A 24,115-nucleotide genomic window follows, 5' to 3' on the forward strand; every position below is an offset into this window, starting at 1 on the left:
GTGGCTGAGTGTAGGTCAGTTCAAGTAATACCAGCAGTGTCTTTAATAAATCCCAATATTATAATACAAGTGAAATAGATTCGAGCTATCGGAATGCAGTTTAGCGTCAAGACACCTTTAACTCGCGGTAATGCTGCCGATTTCTGCTGATTTTAAGTCTCTTCGTCAGCATTAAGTGTTTCTACACAGCCTCTGAGGAATAATTACAGTCTGTTCTGTGTTCTGGTGTCGTGGAGGAAAGTGTTGAGCTGCAGATCTGAGAGGAGAAACAGGAGGGATTCAGGAGCAGCTCTGAGTCCAGGTCAGCCATGTTTTTTTGGAAAAGCTTGGAGTACGAGGGCACAATGACCACTATGTGCTTAAAATAGACCAAAACATGATGCCTAAAATAAAGCACGCGCTTTAGTTTTTGGCAAATCGTCCCCCCCCCCCCAAAAGAAACTACTTTGAGTCAGATTATGGCTTGTTTATATGAGTTTCTCTGATTGTGAACCAATGGATTTCAAAACAAGACACATTATTTGGTTTGTTTTTTTTAAAAAGTTCAACCACACATTTATAATCAGTGAATTCAAAGAATGCCATGTTGTGACTTGGGGAAGAGATACGGTGGACCGAGCCAAAGGCAACTCCACAGCTGAGCCGCCAAAACAACCCCCTCATATCGCCCGTCTATCTCTGCTGCTCGCCCTCTTTTTCAGAGATGAGAGGAAGGAAGCAAACACAGGATGAGAGCTGCGCCCTTTCCCTTTTTCTGCGCCGTCGCCGGGCCTCCTTTCTTTTTTTCGCCCGCGCGACCTCTCCGGCGTTGGAAAGTTCAGTGCTGACGCCGGGAAAAATTGGAATTTCTCAACAAAGTCCGCGTGAGACGCCACGGAAAAACCCTCTCCGCATTTGCTTTTGCAGGTCCGGCGACTTATCTTCCCTTTAACTGCGACGTGCGCGAGCGCGTGGAAAACCCACGAGTTTAACGAGGCAATAAACTGCAGATATGTGATGCCTGTACATACCTGCTCACCCGTTTGATTATTTTGCCTGCGACAAACAACTAAACTACCATTGTACACGTCGAGCCTGTTTTTCTTTTTTTTTAATGGACACTTTCAAGGACCGCCATGCGCCGCTTTGATTCGGCATGCACAAGAGACGTCACAGATTCATTGTGTTTCATTAGATTTCAACCGTTTGATCGTTGATACGAGAGGCGGGTATGAAAGGTGACAGACGAAGCACGCCGACGACTTCTGGGCGACTGAACCTTTCGCTTGTGCTTCTTAAGGAGGAGTTACTGATTTGTCACAGTGAGCCCAGGACACACACACACACACACACACACACACCACAAAATGTCTTTCTATTCAACGCCGGCGGTGGGGCGACACTTCTAAATATTCCACTGATTGGGGGGGGGTTACGCGGGAGCGAAAGTGAGAAGCTGCCGGTTGAAAAAAAAAAAAAAAACGCTCCTGGAAACCGTAGCCGGCCTGAGTTGATTACATCGAGGGAGACTGCAGGGTGTTGCTGCCTCGCCATTCACCGGCCCCAAGAAATGAAAGGACACCTTATATCTCCGCGCTTTCAGACGCTCCTCGACCTGATATTTTAAGTGAAACAGAACCAAGGCGCAGTGTGTGTGTGTGTGTGTGTGTGTGTGTACCAGCGCTCAATCTTTCTCGGGGACAGAGAAAAGGAGTGGGATCAACTTTTTTTGTTGTTGTTGTTTGTTGTTTTTAATACAATCGCAAGTGAACAAAATGCGCTTTCACGCTTGTCAAAGTAAATTTGCTGGTACAGGTAAATAAAAAGAGTGACTGAGCACTCGTGAGGGAAGCCAGTCAACTAGGAACCGGAACTGGAAGACGACGTAATGAAGTCATGTTTCAACAATGTCGAAGCGATACAGTGGAACTCTCTAGAAAATGATCTAAAATGTTGTTCAAATATTCTTCAATTTAAATATAAGTATAAACAGAGGACACTTAACTTGTACAGAGACGAATGTGAAAAACGTTAAAATTTACAACAATAATGATGATGATGACGGTGGTGATGTGGTGGTGCGGCGGTGGTGATGGGGGCGGTGGTGTATGTGTATGTATGTGTATATGTAATTGTTGTTTTTTTGTTGTTGCTTTTTTTTACATCGGTTAGGCCATCTAGTTTGTACGTTTTTCTTCAAGAATGGGGTTGGAGTTTATAAGATTTTTTTTCTTCATCCAACTCCTGTTCTTCTTTTCATGGAATGTATTGTTTGTTTGTTTTTTGTTGGATTGTTGCTTTATTTTAGGTTGCATTACCTTGAAAAAAGAATAAATAAAATGAAATGAAATGAAATGAAGAGACAAGGGATAAAACGTGTCACATGTAGGCTTGTCAATGTTGTTCTGCCTTGACAGGGAATAAAATATAAAACCAAAATCAAATACGTTGATTTAGTTAACCAATCATTATTTTGGCAGAACTAAATCAATCGACACACTTTGAACATTATACATTGCTGTTATGCAAGTGTTTTATTGTTGTAGGTTTTTTTTCTGGAGAGAAAATGAAGCGGAAGCTGTGGTGGGGCTCCGGGCCGAGAATTGCAGTTTCCTCACATTTAAATATTAATATATACGATAAAAATTGTATGTTTAATGTGCCTATTTGGAGATTTTCTTTTTTTTTGTCGATTGGACTTGTTAAACCCTGAACATAACAAGAAAGCACAATACCTTAAAGAACTGCATTTGCTGGGGTTATCAATCTTTTCCAGAAGTTATACGATAATTTAAGGTCGAAAAAGTTTCAGGCTTTGCCATAGATCAGGTCAATGTACATTTAAAAAAAAAAGAGAAAACTAAACCCTTCACATGCCATTTTTGTAATACAGAAAATAAATAAACTTTTGAGACTTTTTTTTAAACCGCAGCATCAAAACTTGACTTAAAGTCAAGTTACAGTCAGATGAGGAGACAAATCAGCATAAAAGTGTGCAGCCGTTTGAGGACCGGCGAGTTCAAATGTGACATAATGAATGATGAGAAAATCCTGGGATTTTCTCAATCAATCGATAAGCTGTGCGGCCTTGAACGGTACGAAGACGATCAAAAGTATTGACACTAGACGGAGATGCACTTTTTGAAATGAGTAAAGAGTTCACGGCAAAAAAAAATACTGATAAAAATATTCATAAATGAAGCGACGATTCATTGTTTCATGTAAAATAGCGAGTTTCGTGGTTTTCCTTTGGTGTTTTCAACAGAAGCTCCGGCCTGGTGTGCGAGTGGCGACAGCGAGGCTTTCCTCCTTTGTGCTGCGAGTGACGGATGTGATGGGAGTGGTGCTGCTCGCGTTCTCCTAAACAAAACTGTGGATAAAGTAAATAATACGCGTTCAAGTCTCATCACATGCTCACGGCCGGCGTCAGACTTTTTTTTCCTTTTTTCTTTTTTTCCTCCCCTCCTGTATCGGCTCCTTTGTTTTCACCGAGTGGGAGTCGAAGGTTGACCGGCGGTTTGCTCTCTCGCTACCGAGGTAACGGACAAACTGAGAGTCCACCCCGCTTTGTTATCTGACAACAACAACAACAACACGCCACAGCGCCACGGCTGGCTGAGGAACAGCCCACGTGAGAGCGACATAGCCAGAAAATGACATTCTCCTTGAAGTTGTGGTGCTGGACGGATTAAACATTAACGGGAGAGGTCACGGGCTGGGGGCACGGCGAGGAGCCGTGCCTCTCCCTATTGGACGGGAGCAAACGACCAGCCTGCGGGGCAACACAGCTCTGCTTGTTGCATCTTATTGATTCGGTGAATTCCAACACCGTCCACCGGTCGGACAAGCCCGCGACATTAACGAGAGCTGTGATTGATTATTTGTACGATAAAGTCATTTTGTTGTGCTTTTGCAATATTGATAAACGGTTTAAAAAAAACCAGACGAATCGGTCGCAAGATGGACGTGTCAAACTCCACCTCCTGCTAAAAGAGTGATAATCACACATCAAATGGAAAACAACTGGAAGCGCGGACGGAAATTTGGCCTCTCTGTTTGATCCTGTTTTCACACCGATGGATGGAAATGTTTTCGTGAGGCGTCGGGACGCGTGCGACTCGCTGACTGAGAGATTAACTGTCGGCACCAAAAAAAAAATATTTTTTTGTTTTGTTTTATTCGTGTACAAGGCGCCGCTCGGCTGTCGCGACAACCGCATTCAATTCAGGCACTTGAATAATGACGCGACCGGGGGGGGGGATAAATGGCTGCCGAGTCACAGCGAAGCGTTTGATGTAATGAGAGTGTCGCATGAAACATTGATGACGCTCATCAATACCTGAGCGAGGTTATTGTACTGCGGTGGGTGGGAACAGATGTCCCCGGGTGCTAATGGACCACCGGAGCTCTTTAAGATGAATTTACGCACTAAATACCAACAAGTGTATCCAAACAGTGACGCAATGTTATGACCGCTCGGCCCGCGCTTGGTCTTAATCTGATTTGCAACGAGACTCGTATGCGAGGTTGAACTTGGCGGCAGTGTGGGAACTGAGAATTATTGGATTATTGTCATTATCGGACGCAATTTGTTGCTTGGCGTTTTAAGTTTCAGACAAAAGGTGAAAAAAAAAAAAAGTAGAATAATGTTGTTTGACATACAGAAAAACACAGGAACATACAGAGGTCTGCAAACGGGGCATCTTAGGACCAAAGGTTCAAATCCAAAGTGGTGTCAATTAACCAGCAAGTCGTGGAAGGTTTACTTTATAATTTAAAATTCCTTGTTTCAGCGAGATTAAGAGATTAGCGAAACAGAAAACAGTTGGGGATTACTATTCAGTCAACCAAACAGATCAATTAATCAGCAAACAATTAGAGCACTAACAGGTTGAGTAATGTTATTTTAGTGGTATTCACCAGACTTTTTTCCAATTCTCTTTCCAAAATTCCATCGAGCAACAACTGACTGAACTTGAAAATATAAACTATGAAAAACATGTTGTTTTTCTCTTTTTTTTTTATTACGCGTCTTCATACTCCTTTTCCAGCATGTTTTCAATTCCAACGGTACTCGTTATTTTGTTTTTATTTATTGTGCTGGAATTGAAATAAAACAAACAAAAGATCAAACAACTACTGAAACACAATTTAATGGTCAGACAACCAAATAACTAATTAACTTTTAAAGCAGTAACAGATACTGTTATAGTGATGGACTTCTCTCTGAAAAGAATAAAGCATATATGGTTCTAATGCTGTATTTACAAGGGCAACATGGATGGAATCATTTCATAATATTGATTTTGAATAAAGAAAATGTTTGTTTTTTTAAGTTAGTAAAGTTGTAAGTGATCTTTATTTTTTAACTCCTCAGACTCCTTTTCCATATCAATTGAAAGTAATCAATGACATCTCTTTGGTTGGATTGAAAAATATTTTGATTTGCACATTAATATAGACTTTCTTTTAGATTCTGGGCTGGTAAACATTAACAAACACTTACACGTTTATATGTTTATACGCTGCCAATATCCTGCAATCAATATTTACAGTATTAATTGAGCTATGGTTTTCTATGATCAATTGATTAGTTGTGTGACGATGCTGCAGGATGGCACAGCTCAGCTCACACTCTCACCACACAGCCAGAAGGTCGTGGATTCAAAAACTATTTCCAGGCCTTTCAGTGAGACGTCTGCATGTTCTACATGTGAGTGGGTTTCCTCCCAGCAGCTCCTCCAGTTTCTTCCAAGTCAAAAACATGGATATGAGGTTGGTTGGTGACCTTAACTTGCCCTGAGGCGTGTGTGTGTGTGTGTGTGTGTGTGTGTGTGTGTGTGTGTGTGTGTGTGTGTGTGTGTGTGTGTGTGTGTGTATCCTGTGATGAACTGATGACCTGTCACTGCCCTCGTCCCAAAGTTAACAGGATAAAATCGTATAGAAGATAATAATAATAATAATAATAATAATTATTATTATTATTATAATTATAATAATAATACATATTATTTGTTAGCACCTTTCATACACCCAAGATCACTTGACATTCCATGTTAAAATTGCATTTAGAAAAATGGATGGATGGATGGATGGATGGATGGATGGCACGAAGAAGAGAAAATTGCAAAAGTATTTTCAAAAAGTGTTGTTTTGACCAAGGAGAGTATTAATGCAGCCACAAAATAGTTGATGTGACTAAACTGAGAATACAGTCGGTGATTCATTTTAAGATAATCATGGTCGCTGGAGTTTAAAAAAAAAAAACACAAAAAAGACCCAACTGCAGGTCCAGATGTTATATAGACACACATCTGTCTGATAGAATTGACTGTTTTTTGTTTAAAGTTGGACTTTTCCCTCAATGCATCCATTCATCCATGCCAGCAGCAGTTGTTTAAATAAAAAAAAAGCCCTGACAGGTAATAAAAGGTGTTCAGGTTTCACGTCGACCTGCAGGTACAAACCAATGACGTGTTCTCAGTCACCCCCTCCTGACGACACCTGGGGCGGCCGACGTGACTCAAGAAACAAAGAATGTGGACCCTTTAACACACTCTATGATTAGTTGTTTTTTTTTTTTTTTTTCAGGTGAGTTTCTGTTTGAAACAGTCCGTGGAGACAAAAGCCAGGTGAAGGTGGGACGAAGTTCCGCTCGCGCTGCTTTCACTGTAACTTCAAACTTAAGTCTGTGATAAATATCAAACAACCGGGGGAAACCATACGTTTAAAAAGAGACATCGGGTTTTGTTTTTTGGGTTTTTTTTCTTCTTCTTCCTGACTTGTGAAAGTCATTAAGAGATAAATAAATGGCAGAGAAACAGACTCACCGAGCGGTTGGACCGTCGCTTTTTAGACCCCCGCAGAAACATGACGCCCGACGCGCGTTAACAAAAAAAAAAAAAAACAACAACAAAAAAACTCAGCTTTCGGGTGAAACAACTGGAGAAAAAGAGGAAATAAAGTCTAAATACTAAAACCAAAGTACTCCGCGATCAACTACATGCTGGTTCCTTGAGACGAACCCGGGATCTGTTCCGTCTGTCCCAGGCAACTACCGACTCCGACTCCAGGCATCAGATCTGACAAGCTCGCTTCATCGAGACACACACTTCCGGATTTGCTTTCAAAATAAAACACGCATTTCGTTTTATGCAAATTTTGTCCACGAATAAAGACCAGAAAACGGCTGTTTTAATAAGTAGCCTTACACTAAATGTACATATTATGATTGATTTAGTGAAACTTATGTGTTATAAAGTGTTTTAATTCAAAATATCAGCGGTTCTATTTTTACATTGAAAATATTAAGCACTTCCTTTTAACTCACTCGAGCTTTACAGAAAACTGCCTCAAAGTTTGGCTGCTGTTTCACCTAGGCTACAAGGGAGTTCGCATGCCTCCACTTATACAATGCTTTCTAAAATCCTACTGAAATCGACTGAATGTCATTCCCAATATCACCTTACACAATTCACTCCAAACCAATTTGAAGCTCACTTTAAAAGTCTAAATAGTTCATGGTCGGGGGGGGGGGGGGGGGGGGGGGGGGGGGGGGGTCAAGGGCCTCGCAAAGGGACCCCCAGCAGTTAGCTGTCAGCAGTGGGATTCAACCCTGAAAATCTCTCAACATATGCTCACTTCGCTAACCTGTGAAGAATTACAGCCACATTGTATTAGTGTTTGGCGAATAATGGCCTCCAGCTTTGAAGAGGAAAAAGGGAAAACTTGTGATCTCATGGAATATTGATCTATCCAGAGTGCTAACCACTGCACCACCACTGTACAGTATAACATTGAAAAATACTGTAATATTGATTTTCATATCTGACCTAAAACTGTGATAACAAGAATAAAAATACTCCTACTTCAAAGCTTTTGAAGTAGGAGTACACCTGTAGTTAAATGATTTGTAATGTTGAAAGGGACAACTTTCAATTGTAGGTTTGATTTAATCTGACATCACATTTGTGAATTTTTGTTTTTCCACAAAACGCGAGATGAAGTGAACATGTTTGACCACAAAAACACGAGTTCTATCGATCACATTATAACACAATTAATTACATGCAGGCTGACAGGCAATTTTATACAATCGAACAGTGGAACTTTCAATATTTTCTCATTCTTTTGTGATTATATTTACATATCTTGACATTTTGTTATGGTCTCCAGGAAAGTCTATAAAGTACTACGAAAACAATCAGAAATACATGATAATGAGATTGTTTTGGAAGACAAAACCTTAGGAATTTAACAACCACCAGTGTCCTCTGACTTATTAATATGTTTTAAATGTGCATTTTGCAGACAATCCTCATATTTTTCTTTTTGCCCAGTCAGATTTTCATTTCATTTCATCAGCCTTTATTTAGACAGGAGAACCACGCTAGGATTAATAATCTCTTTTACAAGTGTGTGTGTGTACATACAACCAGATGAGTCATTCGCTGTGCCTTCAATCACAAAGTACATATTCCTAAATACATATTTTTGACGAGAAAATACACACACAGGTGTGTTTGCAGGGAGAGTTATTGTGCGATGGCAGCCGGTGTGACGCCGACCCAAAGAAGGGATTATCATTCCGCTGCAGCTCTTTAAAAATGACACGGGTCATAAAAATGTTGCTAGTACAATTGAACGGAAGTACCGCGCAACGCAAAGTGGAATCATGTAATCTCAGGATGACAAGGAGGGGCTGCATGCATAAACTGCCTTCAGTAATAATAGTAATATTAAAGCTGCAAGCAGCGTCGAACGGGTTGAACATTATTTACATATACTTCCTGTTTGATGGAGAATACTTCTCAGCATGGAGGGTATGGTTCTCTGACCGGATGGTGTGGTGGATTGCATATCAGAAATATGTTTGAATGATATGATCACATTGAGTTTCTCCTTGTTAGATGGTAGAGCGGCATGAGAGAGGTGTCGTTGACTAACAATGTATTAAGTCAGACATATTAACTTGTTCATCTTCTGAACTGCTTTGGGTTGTGGGTCCAGTCTGCAAGAGGCAGTGTAACATCAGTTACCTGGGTACACCACATTCTTCATCCCTCAGCCCTTATTGGAGGCCAAAGCTTAATTTGACTGCAGCCACACCATCTTAATCCAAACAGATTAGACATCTTTGTACATTTGTTGTTCTTAGAATGGGGTTTTTTTCTGGATTAAAAAGGCACCACTGTCCAATTGACTCAAATAAATAAAGAGACATGTTTTCTTGTATACAATTTAGTCCTTTCTTGACATAATCTTGTTCATTCAGAAAAGTGGAGCTGATCTTTTGTTTTTCACGTGAATGCAATACGCTTCAGTAGGATTCAAACCAAATTCATGATGCGCTTTACTCACATGTGCAATTTATCTTTACAGTCTGGAATCTTTAGCTTTATCAAGGTTATATAAGAATAGAGTTGAATTCATTTACCTGTTGTAATAGACAAGTTATTTATTGCTTCACTACTTCAAATATGTCGCAGGTCACATTTCAATGACAAGACCACTCTCTCATCTGTGGGCTCATTTTGAAGAAAATAAAACATTATATTGGGGGAAGAAGAAAAAACAAAACACTTCTTTACAGGCCTCGGCCTTTCTGCTCGGTCCCTAATAACAATCCTTATGGTTTCAGTGCTCGGACCCTAATTACAATGGAAAGAAAGATCAGGAGGGGTTAGAAATGGCAGACAGAAGCTGCATGAGGTCATCGGCGGGATCTCCAGCTATCCGGGCTGCAGTCGTGCACAAACAGTAATTTATGCTGTTTTGTAAACAGAAGCCAGATGGGAGAGTGTGAACAACACATCGACGACCTCTTTGTTACTGGATCATTGTTAAAAGCCAACTTTAATCTGAGAATACACAACACACGACTGACACACTGCTGCCATCTAGTGGCCGAGGGGAAGAAATACAGGCTTGCAGATCAACTGAGAAACACTAACAAGGTTAAAATCCAGCAGTACAGCTTTACTGTACTTTATTCTAACAAACCTATTAAGACGATAATAAAAAAACTAAAAACAAACCTGTGAACAATGCAAACCACAACAGATCTTTTTTTGTGGCAACAATGGCTTTTATTTCCCAAAGTGAGGCTGCTTTGAATTTAGAACTTACAAGCTGCAGACTCTTGTCAAGCAAGTTAGAAAAATACAAACAAAGGGAACATTTTGCCGAGACACGCCACCAAATGCTTGAGGAAACAATGACAGGTACATACAGTTGAACCCATAAGAATCATAAAGTTTTATTTAAAATTTTAGATTTCTTCCAAGACAACATGGACACATGGAAAAATGGACTGTACTAATTTGTGACACAAAATATGACACCAAAAAAAAAAAAAAAACTGTGCACCTTTAAAACCGTGTTACAAAGAAAAGAAAATATGACCTGAGCAAAAAATCCAAAGTTGGAAGGCAAACTGGAGGACGACAAGTATTTTCTTTTGGTTAAAAGTCACCGATGAGTCCTAATAATACAATCTAAACTTTATTAATGAAATAGTCAAACAGCTGCTGGTCAGTGACAGTCGGGAACTTTAAGATGCAGAAAAAGATTCAGTAGAAAAACGGTTAATGTGAAGTGAGACTTAAGGCACTTTGACACACAGGAGATGTAATGATTAAAGAACAGAGAAGGAAACGTTTGACCAGCAGAGAAACCGCACTGGATTACAGAAAACAAGCTCAAGAGCACAGTTAAGATGTTAAACACTTCACAAAGCACCCGTCGTTGTGTCAGTCTACAGTCCAAAACTAACTAAACAAAAAAAACAAACAGGATTCCCACACATTTCTTCCAAATTCATTTTAAGCTTCTGAGTCGGTTAAAACCATTTGAAGCATATTTTATTCCAGGTTAGATTTGACTTGGCGTCCCTGGGGTGGTGTTTGTTTCACCGACAGCTTAGACTGTGAAGAATAATCTCAAATCTTTTCAAGGTTTCTCCAATTTTAAGTGTTGCCAGAGAAACGTCGGGGCAGTGGGAACCCTGTGAAACACTGAACTATTTAACTACAGCAGTCCTTTAACGGTTACAAGTGTTTTAAACAAGCTGCTGGACGACATCAACCAAAGTGTTACTTTGCCTGCGACTTCCCTTTTTGATCAGTGGCACGTCGAAGTCTCACGGGGGAAACTCGGCGTGTAGTGAGATCGCCATCACTCTGATGATGCCCCTCCCCCTCCCTAACCCCCCCACATCCTGTCAGGCACGGCCCTAAAATAAATCTCACCTGTTCATGCCATACAGTAACCTGCTCATTTTATTGTCCATCTTTGATCCCCTCCTCCTCCTCCTCCTCCACCACACTTAACTTCCTGCACAAATCTTTTCTTTCTTCTGTGTTCTTGTCAGAAGTCAACACATCGTGGAGTCGTTAAACTCTGTCGTCTGCAAGTAAAAAAAAAAAAAAAAAAACACTTCTTAGAAGTCGTGCTTTGAGGAGAAATGTGCAAATAAAAGTGAGTTTCTGTTTGTCTTACCAGTGGGAGCTGCCGAGTGCTGCCTGGTGCTCTTGATTTGCTGGAAGATGGTGTAGGTGTCGTAGGCGAAAACCAAACCAGCAATCAGGCCAAACACCTAAAAGACAACAACCGAGCGTCGTCAGTATAGTCAAAACATGCTTCTTTTTTATTTTTTTATTTTACCTCAACAATATTCACATTGAAATGTGGCTCCCTCGAGTGGGAGAAAGCCTTTTTTCCCCCTACATATAAAATAATCATAACAGTAAAAAAACTTTAATTAAAGCATATAAAACGTAGGAAATTCATATTTAAAATGAGCATATAAGTAATAAGCTGATGTTCAGGTCTGCCATAATGGTGGAGAGCTCGATATTTTCTGAGGCGGTCAAACTGTGACCATTTAGAGAAACGCTGGTGTTACGCAATCATTCACTCGCTCACCAACGACGGCGTGTGCGTTGGACTGTGAGCTATTTGGAGTTCTGCATCTTCATCCTGCGCGCAGATAGTCTTGCTTTTCTCCCTCAATCCAAAACATGCTGCAGAGGTTCACTCCTAGCCTAGTTTAAAGTTCAGTCCTCTCATGAGGAGGAAAGTGTTGACTTTAAAAGAGCGTTGGCGAACTCTCACAGTGACTCTCTCTGTATCCCGGAGTGGAGGAGAGGAGCGGCTTGTTCATTCGCCTGAGCCCGTCGGACCAAAACAACCGACCCCTGATTTCCCCCCCCTCCACCACTCCCCCCGACGCTCCTCCATACGGTTTATTTTACAACTTTAATTCACTGTCGGGACGAATCAAGTCAAATTAGTCATCATCATGGGTCAGTTTTAACTGAAAACTACTCAGTTTTTGCATTTATAATCACTGGCTGGACGTTGCTCTACCATTTCATTTTGTCAATAATTTGCTGCGTTATAATCGAAAGCAACCCTTTTCTTATCATTTTGTTTTGTTGTCGTGTCACGGACAGTTGGTGCTGATATGCTACAGAATGTTTTTTTTGGATGCGTGGGGACATTTTGGTCCTGGATCAAAGTAACTGAAGTGAAATAACACAATTACAGCACCAGTCAAACGGTCTGCAGGAGACTCAGGCAGGAAGCTCATGTGACAAGTTTGAAGTTGACAGAAGCCCCTGTATTCTAGTATATATATATATATATATAGGACTGTCTCAGAAAATTAGAATATTGTGATAAAGTCCTTTATTTTCTGTAATGCAACTAAAAACATGAAAATGTCATACATTCTGGATTCATTACACATCAACTGAAATATTGCAAGCCTTTTGTCATTTTAATATTGCTGATTATGGCATACAGCTTAAGAAAACTCAAAAATCCTATCTCAAAAAATTAGAATATCATGAAAAAGTATAGTAGCAGGCCATTTAACTAATCACTTGAATCGTCTAATTAACTCGAAACACCTGCAAGGGTTTCCCTGAGCCTTTAAAAACACTCAGCTTGGTTCAGTAAACTAAATCACAAGTATGGGGAAGACTGCTGACCTGACTGCTGTTCAGAGGACCATCATTGACACCCTCTATCAGGAGGGTAAGACACAAAAAGACATTTCTAAAAGAGCAGGCTGTTCACAGAGTGCAGTTTCAAAGCACATTCACACAAAGTGTGTTGGAAGGAGGAAATGTGGCAGGAAACGCTGCACAACCAAGAGAGAGGACCGCAGCCTTAACAGCATTGTGAAGCAGAGCCACTTCTAGAATTTGGGGGAGCTTCAAAGACAGTGGACTGAAGCTGGAGTCCAGGTATCAAAAGCCACCGTTCACAGACGTGTCCGGGAAATGGGCTACAATAGCCGTATTCCCATGGTCAAGCCACTGCAAGACAACAGAAGAAGCGTCTGACTTGGGCTATGGAAAAGAAGCACTGGACAGTTGCAGAGTGGTCCAGAGTCCTGTTTTCAGACGAAAGCAAGTTTTGTATTTCATTTGGAAGTCAAGGCGCTAGAGTCTGGAGGAAGGCTGGAGAGGAGCAAAATCCAAGTTGCTTGAAATCCAGTGTGAAGTTCCCACAGTCAGCAATGGTTTGGGGAGCCATGTCAGCTGCTGGTGTTGGTCCACTGTGTTTCATCAAGTCCAGAGTCAATGCAGCTGTGTACCAAGAGATTTTAGAGCACTACATGCTTCCATCTGTTGAAAAGCTCTATGGAGATGATGATTTCATTTTCCAGCATGATCTGGCACCTGCCCACAGTGCCAAAACCACCAGTAACTGGTGTACTGACCATGGCATTACTGTCCTCCATTGGCCTGCCAACTCCCCTGACCTGAACCCCAGAGAGAATTTGTGGGGTATTGTGAAGAAGAAGATGAAAGACACCAGACCCAATAATGCAAATGAGCTAAAGGCCGCTATTGAAGCATCCTGGGCATCCATAACACCTCAGCAATGCCACAGGCTGATTGCTTCCATGCCATGCCACATTGATGCAGTAATCCATGCAAAAGGATTCCCAACCAAGTACTGAGTGCATTAATTGACATTTTCAAATGTTTGATTTTGTTTTGCTGTTATAAATCTTTTTTTTTTACTTGGTCTGAGGAAATATTCTAATTTTTTGAGATAGGATTTTTGAGTTTTCTTAAGCTGTATGCCATAATCAGCAATATTAAAATAATAAAAGGCTTGCAATATTTCAGTTGGTGTGTAATGAATCCAGAATGTATGACATTTTTGTTTTTTTAATTGCATTACAGAAAATAAAGGACTTTATCACAATATTCTAATTTTCTGAGACAGTCCTGTATATATATATATATATATATATATATATATATATATATATATATATATATATATATATATGATCGATCAGACGTCCATCTTTAAAAAAGAAAGTCCTTGATTATAGTTAATGGTTATCAACATAAGCAATAAAACCTGCAGAACTATGACTGCATGCAAAGTTCAAGACTGACCCCGCCTGCGATCAGAGCGCCATCTCCGCTTCCTCGAATGACACAGATCAGGGAAGTGATGAGGTAAAGGATGGCACCAACCGCAGCCCGGAAAAGATCCTGCAACATAAATGAATGGAAATGAGAGGAGCAAAGGATAAAGTGCTGTGTGTAGATGTATACTGTAGTGGTAGTTTTTAGTTCAGGGTTCACGTTGAGCTGGAAATGACCTCTGTAGGAATCACGTTGAATGCAGTTGTCGCATCTTTTTTTTTCTAAAACTCTTTATGCCTTTTGAAATACGAGCTGTATCTGACTCCAGATCAATGGGGGAAAAACACGTCACACGACGATCTTTTTCAACACCTCTCAGGTGCATTCTGGGTATCGGTGGCTTGAGTTTGCAACTCTCAGTGGCCAAATGAGACACCGCAGTGTTAATACAATGCTGACGGTGTGTGTGTGTGTGTGTGTGCGCGTGTGCACTCACACTCCAGACCCAGTTGAGCACTTGGAACTGCTTGTCGAGCTCCATCATGAAGACGACAAAGAAAATGATGGCGAACACCATCTCGACGATGGCCACAGCTGTGTATCCTCCGTAATTAGACGCCGCATAGCAGATGAGGACAATTAAACTGAGGACCTGTGAATGACGGGGAGGAGAGAGAGAGAGAGAGAGAGAGAATATGGAATACAGTTCAAGATCTCAGGAACCACCTCAGCTACACCAGGAAACTCACACGCACACGATGCCTACATTCCTCGCCACGGTGAGATTTTCAGGTTATTCAAACTGCGTGTTGTACATGAGGAGCTGCAGTTGAAGCAGGACCTGCCGCCCCGGAGCCACAGACAATAATCTGTGTCTATTGAACAGTTGGACAGTAAATCGCTCAGACAAAGCCGCCATTGTCGAGTCAAAAAAACTCATATGACGGCAACAATTCCCGATCAAATAAATTTGTCTCCACAAAATAAAATCAGAGCGAGATAACGGGCCGGACTCGCTCACGTGGTGTTTTCATTCGAGTGTTTGTTTCTTCGTATTTTTCCATGGGAGGGGAAGAAAACTCGGCGTACATTCCATCTCGGTCGGTTGAAATGCTGCCAGAGGGGAGAAGTCATCAACTTGGGCTGCCTACAGCTCGCAATCACTCTCTCTCTCTTTTTTTTATTTTTCAATGTCGCTATTGTTGCTGCTGTCAAACTGTGTGGGCAGATGCTTTACATACAGAAACTGTGTGGCGGCTGTGAAGCACTGGATACTTCACACTGTCCCACAATCAAAGGCTCGAAATTAAATTCAAGCAATGATACCAAATCGGGTTGGATTTGTATTATTTTGTGACAATTGATCAAATAAAATAGAATTTCATTGTCCCCACTTCTCATCTGACACCGACAACGACTGGACTGAACTCACAATGAAATCATTTCAAAAAAAAAAAAAAAATGAAATGATGAAAAGATTAATAGTGTTACTTTCCATGTTTGAAAGGAGAAAATACTCAATTAACCTCAGTGTTTATCCTGACGCCGTGCTTCCTCTGAAGCTCCGACACCCCCCCAGTGGAGTCCTGATCACTGTGAAAAACCACTGCTACTGTGTTTACTTTTCACATTTGGTGCAGTGATTCCATTTGCCTCATTTCTTGGGGAACCCCGGCCGTTGCCCGCCTCCCTTTTAGGTCCGTTTGTAAAGTAAACTCGGGCTTCGATGACACATAGTTGTGTTTCGGAGACAGCTGCATCGGAGTGTGTCATGGAAAAATCAGTTTAAATATTGTCGTTTGCAGCCTGCCGAAGCTGTTTGCGGTCACATGAAGTTAAATCATCAAACTTTCATTTTTGTGTGCCAGCCTTCATTGAACGATGATCGAAAACAACAATTTCACTCCAAAGACTCAATCGGCCCTTCATACATTTATCTTATGCGTTGTGCACTATTCAACCGCTCCATTTTCTTTGCGAGAAATCACACAATGTATTTTTTGCAACAGCTACTAAATAAACCTGGACGCTCCCGGTGACGCGAGTCTATAAAAAGCCCAAATCCTGCAACATAGCAATGTTTTATTCTCAGACACAGACCACTCAGGAGACAGTGTCAGATCACCGCAGTCTATACGATACCGCGTGTGATTCAAGCGACTCGACGGCGGCCCTACATCTGTCGCTTACGCCCTCCACTCCCCTCCCCTCCGCCCCGCGACCCCGGCGAGTCAGACGCATCAGTACTTCATGTGTTCTGGAGACTGGCACAGGCTGCCTCTGTAGCAGCGGCGAGAAGAGGCCGGGGCCCACGGCGCCGCACAAAGGAAGCTCTATTCGGGCCCCGGAGCCGTCCTGCCGCACAGAGAAACACCCGTCACACAAGAGTCCCTCTGAAACGAGACGGCGACACCTTTATGTTCTCCGCACAGCGGAGGATCTGTGCCGCGCGGTGGCTTCCTTCAAGAGGCTTCAGCCAGGATCCGTTCGCATCACTGGGATGAGCCGCTCTCCCGAAAAAAATCTACTGGAGGGAAATTGTTGTGAACGGCCAGCTAATTATAGGCGGCAGCAGCAACACGAGAGCCAAGCGCTCATTCGCGGTGCAGAGACACACCAAACAGCAACAGTTGCTAGGGAAGTCACATTTTGGGGTGGATTTTTTTTTTTGGTGTGTGTGTGTGTGTGTGTGTGTGCTGGTGCTGACAAAAAATAGCAGGCCTGTTGAGAAAGGAAACTTCCCTTTCATTTCGTCACTCCTCAGCTGCGGCATCGCGCCGTTTTCCTGCGTTACGCAAGTTTTCATTTCCCCCCCTGCCCTGCTGCAGTTCCATTCCTCGTTCTGATTCACAAATCCCCCAAAAAATCTTTGACACGTACAACCAAAAACTACAATAGTTTCCCATCGGCAAAAGGCAAAAGTCTCCACTTCAGGAGATCACCGTCGGTGTTGACATTAAGCCCAGTGCATGACTCATCCTCACTTATCTACCGCGGAGCTCGGCTTCCTACATGACAAATAGACGTTTTTCACTCACACAGGGTGTGTGAACGGGACCTGGATGTTGCCCTGCGACTTTGAACATGTTCCAGCTTGGTCGTACCACTGAGAGGCGAATAAAAGACAAAGCTAAACTCTAAATGTAATTAGGCGAGGCACGCTAATGTGTACTGTCAAAACACGCTTGCCAGAGCATATAGCTCACGTAACATTTGCACTCTTAACATCTGAACAACACCGCTGCCGGCAAATATTCAATGTCCCGTCAAAGTGGAAACAACCACAATATGCCACAACCACATTCGCCTGTTTTTAGTGTGGCAAACCCCCCCCCCCCCCCCACCCCACCCCACCCCCCTCCCCACACCGTAAACCATTTCAGTCATCCACCATGACAGACGACTTCCTTTCAAGTTTATCTAGTCGACTTGTGAGGAGCTCAGGAAGCAACAAACTACGGCGGGTGTTCAGCAGAGCGTGAAGCGACCCTGGAACGGCACGCCAGATATATGTGTGTGTGTTAGGCGGGTTCATGCGTTCCCTGGAATAAACTTCACACCAGCCTGGAATTTCCATTACTTCGGAGAAGAAAAGGGAAAGGAAAAAAAAAAAAGCTTTAGAGTGGGTGGACCTCTGACCAACAACTGGCTTCATAATGAGCTGGCTGAGGAGCAAGAGGGAGCAGAAGCTTCTCACGCTGGGCTTCCCCCACTTCAAGGAAACTTTGCACGTCGGAAAAGTAGCGGCGGAGTTTTACAGTTTAAAGATGGATAAGTAGGAATATCACATCATGCGATGAATCCGTCGAAATGCGCCAGGCAATGTGCCGTCTATCAATGACAAGGCATTTTACTGGCGCTCTTAGTCAGACATGCACTTGTATAATTTGATTACCTACTTAATATGTTGTTAGTTCACTAATAGTTGACTATTTTTATGGACCCTTTGTTTTGGGGCTGAACATGTTGCCATTCATTTTCATAGATAAATGACAATATTGTTCACTGCTTTAACAGCCATTACATCAGATAAAATCTTATAAATTTGAGTAGTTCTGTTTAAGTGTAAGAATTCAATGTTTTATGATTAATTCTGTTTAAAATTCCATTAAACTGAGTATATATTAAATATTTTAGTTTCGAACTGTTCTTAGTGAAACTTGTATGAGAGTTTCAGGTTGTTTGTTGGAGATCAACATTTGATGTCGGATGTTTTAAGAACAAGACAACTGGTGAATTAATGGAAACCAATGACAGATATATCAACAAGGAAAGTGGCCAGTTGCAACAAATCAGTATAATCGAATGTGGTAGTGGGGTTGGTCAAGATGGCTATGTTTAGCTATTGGCCAGCAGACTTACAAATGTGGCAACTTTAACAGGTCAACACACTTTACGAACACAGCAAATTTAGTGTTCGATCTTATGTTTGTCGAAAACTTGTTTAGCAGTTGCCTCCACAATCAAAGCCCTGCATCCCAACACAAAAAATTTTCTGATTTCTTCTGTCTTTGTTATAATAAATCAATCGGGCTAAACAAAGTACTTTACTATGCATCTGCAAGGATTTAAGAACACTATCCAACAGTGTTCACTGTCTCCCTGCAAACTAAAGACAAAACAAAAAGCCAAGTAATTAGAACTGTAGATAAAAATCGAATTTTGATCAAAATTGTGTGTATTTTTTTTGGGATCCCAAATCTCTTAAACACGTCACACAGTACGTATTAATATGCATCAAGTATCTATTAAGTAGTAATTTCTTGAATGCAGACTACATCCACTGTTGTGAGTGTGTGTGTGTGTGTGTGTGTGTGTGTGTGTGTGTGTGTGTGTGTGTGTGTGTGTGTGTGTGTGTGTGAAATTCAGTCACCATTTTCCAAAGCAGAACAGATAACCAGTGCTGTTGTACTTGAGTAAAAGTACTTGGTTACTCTGACGGGAAACGTATACAAAGCATTTCAGGCCAGAGTGATTTGTGTGTTCAGAGATCACACAGCTGTGAAATGCAAACGGAGGCAATCGTATGCAAAAAAAAAACCCCAAAAAAACGGTTCTTCAAGGAGAATAGAAGGTGGGCGTTTTTAACAGGCACACCTTTTTATTATTAGGACTCATTAGTGTTAATCTAATGCTTCTATTTCCTTCTTTATATTTCCCGTTAACTGCAACCACATGTGCAAATATTTGAAAGGCTGTGTGTGTGTGTGTGTGTGTGTGGGGGGGGGGGATAATACCCTTCATGAGCAGGAATGTGATATGCAGGGTATTTTTCCCCTCCCACCATATTTGGACTATTACCACTCTGCCTACAAATAGTATCTGTGGTATTAAAGGTACAAAAGGGAGTTAAACCGTGTGACCTTTTCATCATCTGCCGTCAACGTTTGGCTCTTTGGTGCTAAATGAGGGGGAAAAAAACAACCAGTGTGACAAGCTGGTTGAAGATTTTAAACTTTTACAAAAGTCCTGGACAGAGTCTCTTATTGTGGAATCAAAAGATACGTGATTTTTCCATGAGAAACACAGAAGCGTCAAGTTAGTTGGGACTCACTATTTCCGCGAGAAGTATGAAGCCCTTTTGCGTCTTCACGTAGCTCGTCAGCTTCTCCACGGCGGTGCCTCCCGAGCTGGTAGCGGTCGTGTCTGCCATTCTGGTCGGACACACTCAACCAAACATACACACACAAAATTAAATAATAAAAAATAAACGCCGCTTTAAAGCGTTCTTATCGACGAGGCAGAGTAAAAAAAAATAAAAGTCGCCTAGGGAGTTGAAGTCGCTTCCTGGAGTCTAACCGCCGTTTTTTTTTTGTTTTTTTCTTCCTCTCTCGTCTCCAGCGAAGGAATCAACTTATCCGACGAAAAGTTTCAGTGGAAATCCTTGATTGAACTCAGACGAGCCACACACAGCAGCTCTGCAACAGCCTGGGAGGGAACGAGAGAGAGGGAGGGCCGGTGGGAGGGAGGGAGGGCGCGGGCGGACGGAGTGGAGGAGCTTGAGCTGACAGTGGCGGGGCGTTGGCTTTCGCTTTTCTCCGGTCGAGCTGCCTTCATGCCGCGTTCAGGGTCTCCACGGAAACGCAAGCGCTCTCTGGGAGGGTCTAATTTTGTACACGGAGATTCTGAACAAAACCTCTGTTTTCACTCTCAAATGCATTTATGTTACTCGTTTTATTTTTCTTAAAGTATAAAGGAGTAAGTATGACAACCTTATATAAGTCACAGCTCAAGCAGGATTTTTTAAATGTTTGGGAGCTGGGATGTCCGAGAAACATGTAGTTGTCACGCCCAGGGGTGAAAAGACAATACTCCATTCAAACACTATATTCTTGATTGGATTCAATTACAAATTACAATACAATATTATAGGTCTATATACATAGGCATATAGTGCTTAATAATAAATCCATGTGGAGTGACCCAAATCGAGAAATTGCCCTGGGTTCAAATACTGGCAGGGACTTTATGTATGGAGTTTGCATGTTTTTCTCGTGCACCCGATTAAGTAACCCATCCCACAGTCCAAAAACATGCATGAAAGGTTTACTGGTGACCCTAAATTACGTATATCTATGTGTATAGTTGTCTGTGTCTCTGGGTTTGCCCTGTGATTGACCGGCGGCCTGTCCAGGTTATATATCCTGCCATCGCCCATAGTGAACTGGGACTGACTCCAGCGCCTCCTGACCTTTCACAGGATGAAGCGGTACAGAAGATGGCTGGCTGGATGTGTGTGTGTGTGTGTGTGTGTGTGTGTGTGTGTGTGTGTGTGTGTGTGTGTGTGTGTGTATGTGTGTGTGTGTGTGTGTGTGTGTGCTCACTTGCATAATTACAAATGAAGATACAGATGATCATCAGGGTGCTTCCTTCCTGGGTCACCACAGTAGATTGTATTCAACTTGTTTGTCTCGCCACACATTTCTAGCAAGGTGCCTTTCCTGACAAGTGGTGCAATTTCCTTCCTTGGGTTATACCCCTTTCTCTCCTACTGCTGTTTTTATTTATTTATTTTTTGTTTGTTTGTACCATAGACAGGATACAATGTGTGTCCCTGTTACAGTCATTAAAGCTTCTTTACCAGAAAACATGTCAAGATCAATGTACAGGACAATGTAAATGAAGCTAAAGACTCTCTGACACATTGAAAGCAACATTCACCCATTGGCTCTAAACTCACACTTCCAGCATATCTTTATCTCAACTAAGATAAAGTTAATAATTAAGCGTTTATTTCAATGGTATGGGCCAGCAGAGATCAAACTGGGCTATATGTGGAGCCTGACCTAAGATGTTTCAATTGGTGCACACATAAACAGGTTTTAATCTAATGTGTGTCATTTATAGATAAAGAGGGTTGAATAGAAGTCATTATTTTGTTTTTTTTAGCTGAATGAAATGAGTCCTTACCAAAACCACAGTGTCAAAGCATATTCGTTACGGCAGGGTCAAACCAATCGGGCTGCAGTCTGCCTGACATCAGATTACATGCTCCATGTTCTAAGAAATGTAGATCATTAATCCATTGTGGCAGACATCGTCACATAACCCAAATCTTACCCTCTCTGCTTTGGCTCCTTGTCTGATTTAGAATTGATTTTAAAATGTCACTTATTAGGACAGTGGAAGTTGAAAAATCAAAGGTGATGGTGCCTTTTCTATCAACCTGAAACCACCTGGAGGAATTTTATTCTGGCAGAATCTGTGCCTGCTTTAAAAAAAAAAAAAAAGCTAAGTAAAACTTGCTTTTAAATGATGATATTTTTAAAATGCTTTCATATTCCCCCCCTTAATGTAAAAGCGGAACATATTGAATTTTCTTTCTCATTTCTATTTTAAATCAATTGGTGCTCTACAAATAAAGTTGTGGGGGTGGACACCTGCACAGTGCCAAAGAGTATAAATCCTAATCCACACCTAAACAAAATCAGTGAAATTATACTGCATATTGAGAAAAACAACAACAAAAAAACAGGTTGCCCTTGAGTGAACAGAACACATTTTAACCTTCAACAGAATAATTTCAAGTTTATTTCATTTTGTTTCACATGAATCCCATATAATAAGAATACAGCAGAATTCTGGAGAGTCTTGGATCTTTTTTTTCTTCTCTGACTTATCATTATCATAAATACTAATATGAATACATCATACACAATAAACACAGCACTATCCAAAGGCGTAGAGAGTATCACAAGACATCATTCACCACTAACAACAGAGTATATTTCATTTCAGCATATTTATAAGAGCTACAGTGAAAGAGAAAGAAAGAGGGAAGAGAAACAGAGGTGGGAGGACGAAAGGAGGAAGAAAAGCCAGGTGCTTCTACACTGCCTGAATCAAAGAACCCTGATTATTATTATTTTTTAACTTTTTTTTTTTTTTTTACGACTGAAATCAAGGTTGTACAATGAAGGGATATCCTGGAAATGGACGACGACTCATTCTCATGAGGCCTGTGGAAGCAAAACGACCAATCGATACGCAAACTCTTACCATTCTGCAAACACGATCTTGAAATATCCAAACAGAGGACTGGCAGTCGTGGAGGTGTATTTATATCTGGAGAGGAGTCATTATTGCCGCACTAACTTTGTGCTTTGAGAAGTAAGAGTGTAGCGGAGCTGCTGTTCAGTATGTGCTGTGCGGTAACCACTAAGATGTCGCGGTGTTTGCTGCGTAGTCTTAACACTTTCCTGCAGCTTCGAGCCTCAGCCTCTTAAACATGTCTCTGGAAGCTTTGGGAGTATAAGGAGTGCGATGCATGCAGACTTGCGGTCAGAAAGAGATCAAGAAGGTCTGAGGATGCAGAAGGAGGACATACTGTTTCAGGCTGCCTCGTGGGTAATATGTAGTTTTACCGTGGCGTAACCGAGATCTTTAAGATTGTATATACTTCCATCTCATTTGCCTAGAGTTCTGGTCAGTGTGAGTATGCGTGTCGCTGATTACAGTGTGGTAGAAACACCAGTTAAAAAACTATATAACTCTGTCTTACAACTTTCTGGACCACATAAAAGGCGATCAAAAACAGGACGGGGGTTCATCGACGAAACTCTGATGTCGTTACATAAATCCAAACGAATAAACAAACACACACGTCGCTAAAAATCATTGTTCACTGCCCCGATTCACAATTTCCATACTGATAGCACTATAGCAGTTTCTGAAACAGCACAGCAAATATGGGATGCTACCATGCTTACTAATTTTCTTATCCCTATGCAGGTTTTGATTTTATACGTCAGGATTTTTAATATTCAGTATATCACAAGAATTCATCCTCTCTTGACAGTGATTTTTGATGGAAAAATATAGATATAAAAACATAAGGTTAAAACAGCCTACTTACAACCAACTGTTACCACTACTATGACTATATATCACTCTTTCTTAGCTCACTTATATATGTATATTTATATATATATCTGTAGATTCAGTCTCTTCTGTTATCCTTTCTTATACCTGCCTTCACATTTTCTCTAGCCTCTGCCCCGATTCTTAAAATCCTGCCAATAATGCTGATCAAATATAAGAAAAATAACTTCATGAGAAATAAAAAGGATGGAATGGGTAAACAAAGTCGTGATTATGTTATGAGTGGTTTAAGGGAACTGAAGGGCAAAGGCTAAACTATGTGAGCTCCTAAACAGAACCAAAATAAATCCAATTGAATAACTCTGTGCTCTACATTTGTTGTATAACAACTAATATGGAGTGCACAATTATTCAAC

At 41.4% G+C, this 24,115-nt stretch overlaps 1 protein-coding gene across 1 annotated transcript; it reads right to left on the reverse strand.

Annotated features, from left to right (window-relative positions):
* Positions 1–10,212: 10,212 nt before the first annotated feature.
* plp2b (proteolipid protein 2b) lies at positions 10,213–20,297 on the reverse strand. Its single transcript, XM_080497433.1, has 5 exons — positions 19,933–20,297; positions 14,875–15,030; positions 14,406–14,504; positions 11,479–11,575; positions 10,213–11,386 (listed from the first exon to the last, which is right to left on the reverse strand). Exons 1-5 carry the CDS (start codon positions 20,029–20,031, stop codon positions 11,373–11,375), a joined length of 465 nt encoding a protein of 154 aa, XP_080353559.1. The 5' UTR covers positions 20,032–20,297; the 3' UTR covers positions 10,213–11,372.
* Between the last annotated feature and the right edge of the window lie 3,818 nt (positions 20,298–24,115).

Source organism: Blennius ocellaris (genome assembly GCF_963422515.1).
Source record: "Blennius ocellaris genome assembly, chromosome: 5".
NCBI classification, from domain to species: domain Eukaryota; kingdom Metazoa; phylum Chordata; class Actinopteri; order Blenniiformes; family Blenniidae; genus Blennius; species Blennius ocellaris.

Excerpts from the sequence above, each read along its gene's own strand:
- plp2b (XM_080497433.1), bottom strand. The coding sequence starts at position 20,031 with ATGGCAGACACGACCGCTACCAGCTCGGGAGGCACCGCCGTGGAGAAG. Across the intron at positions 15,031-19,932 it reads TCATACTTCTCGCGGAAATA|GTCCTCAGTTTAATTGTCCT; the intron begins GTGAGTCCCAAC and ends CGTCATTCACAG. Across the intron at positions 14,505-14,874 it reads TGCTCAACTGGGTCTGGAGT|GATCTTTTCCGGGCTGCGGT; the intron begins GTGAGTGCACAC and ends TTTATGTTGCAG.